This window comes from Equus quagga, chromosome 22 (assembly GCF_021613505.1).
Source record: "Equus quagga isolate Etosha38 chromosome 22, UCLA_HA_Equagga_1.0, whole genome shotgun sequence".
NCBI classification, from domain to species: Eukaryota; Metazoa; Chordata; class Mammalia; order Perissodactyla; family Equidae; genus Equus; species Equus quagga.
In genome coordinates, this window is record NC_060288.1 from 2,541,393 (window position 1) to 2,550,218 (window position 8,826).

The window sequence follows — 8,826 nt, forward strand, 5'->3', positions numbered from 1 at the left end:
GCAGCCTTGAGCAAGCCTCGGGGCGCTTTTCCACCCAGCCGGGCTATTCAGCCTTGGGCTAGCATCAAAAATGAGTCTTTTGAACAAAAGAAATCCAGAAAGAAAACTTTGGTTTTCTTAAGTGCAACCCCAGCTCCAGCACTTCTTAGCTGAGTGACCTTGGGCAAGTTATGTAACCCCTCCATGCCTCAGTTTCCTCATCCATGAGACGGGAATGTCAATGGTACCTACCTTGAAGGCTCTTGTAGCAGTAAGCAGGGCCTGGCACGTGAGAAGGCCACGTGAGTTTGCCGTTATTATAATGATGAATAAAGTATGTGAGTTTCATCAGTCCCACTCCCTCCCACACCTTCCCACACTTCTACTCTTTGTGTTGAGGCTCCAGAGAAGTGGGGCTACTCACCGTGTACCAGGATGGCGTCACTCCCCACCCCACAATCTGCAGGCTCGAATGCCCTTCTCCAGGAAGGGAGGAAGCCCGAAACCCAAAGCACCCTTTCGTGGTCTTTCTTCTGCAGGGGAGTGGAGCCGACGACAGGAGGAGGACTTTGACGCCACTCGCCCTGAGATACAGCAGTCTCAGCGAGTCCTCACCAGGTATAAGCCTTAGAGCCCGCTTTGTGACGGTGTGGCTCCCTCCCTTTCCAAGGAGGGTGTGAGTGGGCTCACTTCCCCTCACCCTGACAAGGGATCCGCGTCCACGCGATTTACTCAGCCCATTAGGGACGCAGCGTGTGGGGCCTTTGGCTTGGGGCGCCACCTGACCTTACAGGCTTAGTAATCAATCCGGTGTATGCTGAGCCACCATGTGACTGAGCATCCGCCTGAGGTCCTTTACTCACCCCTGTCAGTTCTGTGTCCCACCAAGGCAACTAAATGAAATCCATTGCATCTCCCCAGGCCTCCTCAGCGGGACAGACCGAGCAGATATGAAAATGGCGATTATATCAGAGCACCTTGGCCTGAGTTGGGCAGGTGAGTCGGGGAATTTGAGGTAGAAAAGCACTTTGCCTGGGTCCACCTACCTCTCCACCTCCTCCCCGCTACTGAGCAGCCGGTGAAGGTCTTTCTGACCTGCTTTTTCTCTCCCTCTGTATCTGATTTGTGATGGTCTTGGACAGGTCTGTTGTCCCAGCAGTGCCTTCAGGCGCTCCTGGAGAGCGGGGCCCTCCCTCCTCCACGTCTGTCTGGTTTTCCTCTGTAAGAAAAAATCAACTTTTACATTACAAGAGACCTTAGAATTGATCTAGTTCACCTCATTTTACAGACAGGAAAACTGAGATCCAGCTAAGTAGAGTGACTTTAGTTGTCTAGCTAGTTAATGACAGAGCCCAGAAGAACCTGCCAGCGATAACAAACACACAGACAAAACACGCGCCTCCGTCTGCCCGTGCCCTGCACCCGTCCTCCACACGCTGCTGTCCTCAAGGCTGGCTCTGTCGGAGGAAGGGGCGGAGAAAAGGGCAAGCCTCAGAATGCTTCATCAGCCCCTCTGGCTGTTGCCGGAGTCTACCAGAGGTCCTGACTCCAGTCAGGGGAGCTCTTCTTTGAAGTGAGGCAGTGGGTGAAGTAAAGGGAAAGCTCAAATGTGTTTTCTCAGTCACAGGCCCTCTAACTTAATTCTCCTTCCTCCCCTCTCCTTTTTTGTTCATTTTTATGTGAATGGACTCCCTTCACTCCTTCCCCCTACAGAGAGGGCTTCAGACAGCCTCAGAAACCTTAGGGAGAACTTGCTGAAAGGCAGTGTGATGCGAGGTCACAACAGACGTTCAGGGACGCTTCGTTCTTTAAGCCAAAAAGGAATGTCTCCTGCTGCTTCTCGGTTATGTGTGTGCTGCCACGCGCACATTCTGATTCTCCTCCGGTCCTCCTCGTCCTTGAAATTAGACTCTGATGCTGTTCTCCCTTCAAAGCACCTGTGAGAAATAACAGTGGAGATAACGGGAGGGAGAAAGCTAAGATTCTGTGTTATCGCCTTGCATTTAGATGGGAGCTTGTATTTTCATTTCGAATGTAATTAATGCCTTTCCCTGAAGAAAGGTAAATACAGAAATGCATGTCTGTAATAATTGCTCCTTGGTGGAAGGTCGGTGGCCTCCTGGTGCAGCACAGACGGCGCTGGCGTGGGCATCAGCAGGTGCAGCCCCACTCTGGGCTCTGGCACCAGCTCGTTCATGACCCTGGATAAGTGCTAACCTTGTGGAGAGGCTCAGTCTCATCGTCTCACATTGGCAGCAATGAGAGAAAGAGAGGACATTCGTTCATTCCTTCACTCACTCATTCAAAACCTATTTACTGAGCACCACTACTCCGCCCCATTTTCTGGGCCTACAAAGGTGTAGGTGTCTGCATAACACCAGGTATTTCTCCGTAAGAAGCAAGACCAAATGCAGAGGGAGACTATTCTTTCACTGCCAGTCCTCCCCCTGGACTCCCATCTGCAGTGCCCTCTGTGGGAGCTGGGCCGCGCTTGGGCCCCACTCAGACCCGGTCTTGGTTCTTTGCTTGCAGAGCTGGCTCGGGAGCTGCAGTTCAGCGTGGAAGACATCAACAGGATCCGCGTGGAAAACCCCAACTCCTTGTTGGAGCAGAGTGTAGCCTTGTTGAACCTCTGGGTCCTCCGCGAAGGCCAAAACGCAAAGAGTCAGTACCCTTAAGCTGAGGAGGCCTTCTCTTTCCCAAACCCGTGCCAGGACCTTCTCTTCACTGAAGGAGTTCTTCCTTCAAATTCCATGTGTGATGTTGGCCTTGGGAACAAATCTCTTTGTCACTCTCTGTCTCTGCCTCTCTCTCACACAGACATACACACACACACACACACACCCCTACCCCTCTCAGGGTCACTGGGTCTCCTAGGCAATCCTGCCAGAAGAGACTACCAGACAGTCTTGGCCTTGGTCTTTTTCCTGTCCTCAGAGACTGAGGTCGCCATTGCCGGGGGCCCCAGATGACAGCAGGTGTGTGGGGTGTGGGGCTTCCTGCTGAATTTCCCAAACAAGTGAGGGCTGTCCTCTCAGGGCAGAGGCTGGGGGAGCGACTCCTGTCTGATGCAGTGCTGTGCTCCCGGAACAGCTTTCTCTCTGACCTGGATGGAAGGTTGTCTTGTCTGTTCAGCTCCTCCTCACCAATTTCCATCCTCAAAACACGGAGAGGAAATGGAGCGTTTACATTTGCATCTCAGCTCAAGGAGCAAGCAGCCGGGAGCGAGGATTTCACAAGGACAGATCCACGGCTCTGGTTGTCTTGTGCTCCTCTTAGATTCCGAAGCACGTCTTCCCGGGGTGTGCAGTTGGCCGCCGTTAGCGTTTGGAGTCTGTTGGAGGGAAACAGTATCCTCCAAAGAGGCAGCTTTGTTTTGATTCTGACAAGAAAAGGAGGCCTCCACGTTCTGAAAAAAGGAATGCCCTCCCGTCTCCCATTTGCCTCCGGCCTGGCTTTCAGAGCCCAGCCCCCTCGCGCCCTGCCGCCTGCTGGTTAGACGCCCTCGCGAGCGCCCCTTCCCTCTGCCCACAGTGGAGAACCTGTACGCGGCCCTGCGCAGCGTGGACCGGGCCGAGATCGTGAACATGCTGGAGGGCTCCGGCCGCCAGGGCCGCAACCTGAAGCCCGAGCGGCGGCCCGCGGAGCGAGACTACTCGTCGTCGCCCTCCCAGGTGAATGGTGAGTGTCTCCCGGAGGAGGGGGCCTCCGGGCGCCGGCCGCGGGGGGCGGCGGGGCGGAGGGGCGGCGGCTCCCCGAGCCCGGGCTCCGTGGGCTGTGCTGCGCTCCCCCTGCCCGTCGCCGAGGCTCTCTGCGGCTCTGCGCAGCGCCCCGTTTGGGCTTCAGTGTCCCGGTCTGTAAACGGCGACGGTTGAGAAGCAAAGGGCTTGGCGATTCTGGCCCACGATCTGGTGTGGGGCAGCTGGATGCTGGTTTAAAAGTCCTATTGCCGCCCGCTCTGGGAAGCTGAGCGCGTCACTTTTTTTTGAGTCCGATCTCTCCTTTTCTTTCTCTCCCTTTTTTCTCACCCCATCTCTTTCCCTTCACTCTTTGATGTGGGTCAGCCTGGCACAGAGCCCCCAGTGTGACGGGGCATCTGGGGGGGCCCTGACCTTTGCCCTCAGCACCCTGACTGCTGCCTCTTGAGGACCACTTTCCTCGAAGCAGCAGTGGAAGTCGCCAGGCGCACGAAGGAGCCGGGGCTGCGGACCGCCCCCCTCCCCTTCCTCTGCCCCCTCTCTGACCAGCGGGCGCTGCGAAGGAGCCGAGGCCCCGCCCCGGGGGGGAGCGGAGGCCGGCGCTCTGGGCCCTTCCTTCTTCTGGAGTGCACGTGCAGCTGAGCTAGCTCCTCTTCTTTAAAATCAGCAAGTTGGATCAGATTCCTAAGTCTTTACAGACCCTGAAAAAAATTTAATTCTGTGAACTCCCTTCCTCTGGTGACTAATATATCACCCTGACAGCTGCATGGCTGCTGTTTATCCTCCCCGAGCTCCTAGTTTAATGGCCATCCAGGGCCATGCACACATGCGTGCGCTGTGTGGCCCCTGTGGCACGGGACATGTGCCACAAACGGGTCCAGGCTGGGCTGGGCACCGGGCCTACTTCCACCAGGTGGAGCCTGTGCACACGAGCCCCTCACCCCTTTCTCTCTCCTGTGTCCTGTGTCTCCTGAAATGGCTGTCTAGCGCCCCTGGGTGCAGGGCTCATCCTCTGTTGATCAGGTCCTGTTGCCTTTCTCTGCCACCTCTGACCTCACCTGGACCTCTGGTCCGTTCATTCTCTCACACTGCCTGTCTCCGCTGTCTCCACCTCGGCCAGAGGTCTGAAAGCCGTCAGCCTCCACAGATGCATGTCCTGAGAGACCCCCAGCCCTGCCCCTCCACGCGTCTCAGGCATGTGTGTCCGGGTGTGCACGGGGGTTGTCTGCTCCCAGGGGAGGCTGCGTACCGTGCACTGCTCACTCTTCAGATCGGTGCAGAGGCTGCAAGGCAGTGGCCACGGCCCTCGGGGACCTGGCTGGAGCATTGTGGGGACTGCTCAATAGACCAGCTCCCTTTCCCAGAGGAAAGAAGGGAGGGCGGTCGAGGAATGCTGCCAACTGCGGGAAATCCACATGGCAAAACTCTCCTCCTTTTCTACATCTAACTGATCGCTTGGTTGGGTTTCTTAACACCCCCAGCGCTGTTTCAATCAAGTCAAATCAGCACATTTTGGGTTTTGTGCCCTGGTTATGTACCTATGGGACAACAGGCCGGTGGAATTACATGAGTATAAACAAGGCAGTTACAACAATTAAAAATCTGTCAGAGGGATAGATCCCATGTTAAGTGTTCTAACCACAATAACCATTCTTTAGGAAGGCAGTTACAGACCCAGGCATTTATGAACGTCTCGGTGGCCGCAGCTCGCAGCCCCGGGCAGGCCGAGAGACTCTAAGGCCTAAACAGAGTTCTGAATCCCTGTGTGGACTGGGGGGGTGTGTGCGCCCTGGCACTGGTGAAGGGGCTCTGTTTCAGGGGGTCAGCTCATTTGGCAAATATTTTTCTAACATCTTCTACCTGCCAGGGCCTATTCTAGGCAAGGGAGATAAAGCACTAGTCAAAAGACAAAAAAACCCCAAAACTGTACCTTCATGGAGCTTCCCTTCTGTTTGGAGTCAGAAAATAGCCTAATATGTCAGTGAATTATCTAACGTGCTAGCAGCTTACAAGAAGTGGTGTGGGAAAAAATAGACTTGAGGGCCGGCCCGGTGGTGTAGAGGTTAAGTGGGCACGTTCTGCTTCTTGGTGGCCCGGGGTTCACCAGTTTGGATCCCGGGGGTGGACATGGCACTGCTTGGCAAAAACCATGCTGTGGTAGGCGTCCCACATATAAAGTAGAGGAAGATGGGCATGGATCTTAGCTCAGGGCCAGTCTTCCTCAGCAAAAAAGAGGAGGATTGGCAGTAGTTAGCTCAGGGCTAATCTTCCTCAAAAAAAAAAAAAAAAAAGACTTGAGTAAGAGGGATCAGAGTGCTGGGGTTGGGGGATTGAGTAGTAGGGTGGGAGGGGGTGGCAAAGGCTAGAAGGAGATGTGGGGATGAGCCATGTCAGCATGGGGAGAGGGCATCAGACAAGCGTACAGCCATGCGGTAATCCTGAGGGGCCTGTGCCTGGTGTGTTCACAGAACATTGAGGGGCCCGAGGGGCTGGGCAGCAGGAGGGAGGAAGAAAGGGCAGGAGCGGGGGTCAGAGGGCACAGGTGGCCAGCTCTTACAGACTGTCCTAAGGACATGGGGTTGTAGTGGGAGTGAGACGGAAAGCCTTTGGAGGCTTGGACCAAAAAAGTAACATGATCTAACTTGAGTTGACAAAGGGTTCCTCTCCTCCTTTGGTTGTAGACAGTCACTGGCTGAGTGCTGCTTTCTCTGGCCAGCCTCGCCAGCCGCCTCTGAACCCCTTCCTCCAGCAGGTCCCCGACGGACACAGGCTGTGTGTCCTGCACTCACAGTCCCCCACGGCCTGAGCAGACACTCAGAAACAGGCGCCCAGCTCGGCCCATCCTGCCTTTCTGGGCACCAGAATAGGCTTCTGTGTGTTTTTCCTGCCCTCTTCCCTGTCCCAGGAGGACCATCCCACATCTGGGTGCCCTTCTGGCCTGGAAGAAGGAGCAGGAGGGATCAGAGGTGGAAGGGTGGGGAGACACAGCCTCCTGGGGTTTCCCTGGCTCTCTCCTGGGCAGGGCCATGATGGCTTGTCCTGGGGCCACCCAGCCCTCTGTGCTGATGGGCACGGTCATCCTCTGTCTCCCTCATGCTTTACCTTGTTTCTCTGCTTGTCTGAGCTTCCTTGGGAAGCCATGGGGACTAAGGGCAGTGAGTGGTTGCTCTGTGGTGTCTGGAAAATAGAACCTGAGGTCTGTTTTCCTCCCTTGCCGGCTCCTCTCTCCATGTACACCTGGAGCGGCCTCAGCAGAAGAGGGTTCAAGTCAAAAGGCCAGTTTGCTTCTCCTGCACAGGAGGGGACTAGCTTGGGCGCTTGGGTAGTAAACATGAACAAAAATATTACCTATAAAGCAAAGCAATAGCACGTTCCTGAAAATAAAACAGATTTCTTATATGGAAGGAAAAAATGGACATCTCCAGTATGGGTATGCTTGTCAGCTCCATTTGGTTTGATACATTGGGCAGGTTTTTTTTTTTTGGCACCTGAGCTATTCTTCTTCTTCTCCCAAAGCCCCCCAGTACATAGCTGTATATTCTAGCTGTGAGTGCCTCTGGTTGTCCTATGTGGGACACCGCCTCCACATGGCCTGATGAGCAGTGCCATGTCCGCGCCCAGCATCCGAACCAGCAAAACCCTGGGCCGCTGAAGTGGAGTGTGCGAACTTAACCACTGGGCCATCGGGCTGGCCCCCATTGGGCACATATTAATGTCTACTTAGAAATAAATGCATTTTATTTTTATCAAGTCTTAATGAATACAGCTAGCGAAATGTGGCTTCTGTGGCTTCTGTCTGAGGGTAGGTTGTCTGTTGACAACTTGTCTGACTTGCTACTGACATTAAACTAGTAGAGTAATCTTTGTCTGGGTTAGGACAGACCCCCTGGGATAACCTGAGATGAGGGGAGACCTGGGGGTGTGGGGGGGACCACTGGACTGTGCTCTGCCCCAAAGCAGTAGGTATGGATGCTTTTACCCGAGTTCCCCAAAATGCAACCCCAGAGGAGAGACCTCTAGACTGAAGGATGGGTCGGTGACCCAGGTATGGCAGGGCCACATGAGGCTTTGAAAACTTAACTTAAGGGACTCAGCAGACCTTATTATGGTCTAGTCCACCCTAGACCTTGTGAGACGGTACTCATGAGGCTGTGCTCAGGCCTCAGGGAGCATTGCCCCGAGGTAGTAGTAGTCCCCACCTACACTGAGTAAGGCCACCTACAACCTCAGAGCCAAGCTTGTGGGGGTGTGGGTGGATTAGTGGGGTCCTCTAGAGACTGAGAGGGAGCAGTGAGGCATAGCCCCTAAATACTGTTACCAAGGGAGGGGCTTTAGGGTAAACATCAGACAGGAAGTCCTGGGAGAGGGTGTGCATGAGTTCTCTTCACAGACACATTTTCATTTGGGTGAAATTCCATTAAAATGAACACCATGGAAGTTTCAAGGTGGAAAAGTCACAAAGGATACACAAGGATGAGCCTCAGGTGTCCTGTGGCCAGTAGAGCTCCCTTTCCCAGTCGTGAGCAAGTCTTCCTGAGAGTGTCAGAATGTTCATCGGGCCGTAACCAAGGGGCTGTTTAAGATCCATTCTATTTCTGGCCAAGATGAGGTAACAGGGACTAAACTCCTGCTTGAAATAACTAAAAAATGGACAACTATATGAAACGACAGTTTTCAAGCCATTTGACATCAGGCAGCAAAGGACAGTGATCCATGAGACATGGGAAATAAATGAAGTGAACCCTACAATTGCCTGGATTACTGCCTGGGAAGAGTTTCTAGGTCATGGCACAGGGAAGGGAAATCCAAGAAGGCTCCCTGGGTTGAGGAGGAGTAGTGGAGAGTCCAGATAGATCACGGCAGCTAGAGTTCCCAAGACAGAATACCAGGGCAGAGACAGCTGCACAGACAGAGGACTCTGGAGATCTTCAGAGGGTCCCCTGCAGAGTTTGGTTGAGACTGATCGTTCATAGAACAGAGACGAGTCCTATCTCAGAAATGGAGAATAGCCCTAGGTTGAGCAGTGCTCCAGCCCTGCCTACTCAACCTGGAAAGCAAAACCCAAAAGGATCAAACTATTTCCAAGTAACATAAGTGCATAACAGAACAAAGCTCAGGAATAGTTACAAGAATACAGAAATATCCAGAA

The 8,826-nt window shown here is 53.9% G+C and overlaps 1 protein-coding gene across 1 annotated transcript in view; it reads left to right on the plus strand.

The window, feature by feature from the left end:
* Positions 1-8,826, plus strand: part of ANK1 (ankyrin 1) — a 103,109-nt gene that overhangs the window by 65,549 nt on the left and 28,734 nt on the right. Inside the window, exons 35-38 of the mRNA XM_046648669.1 lie at positions 519-597; positions 901-975; positions 2,512-2,643; positions 3,514-3,660. Coding sequence (XP_046504625.1) covers positions 519-597; positions 901-975; positions 2,512-2,643; positions 3,514-3,660 — 433 coding nt within the window. The remainder of the gene's footprint in view (positions 1-518; positions 598-900; positions 976-2,511; positions 2,644-3,513; positions 3,661-8,826) is intronic.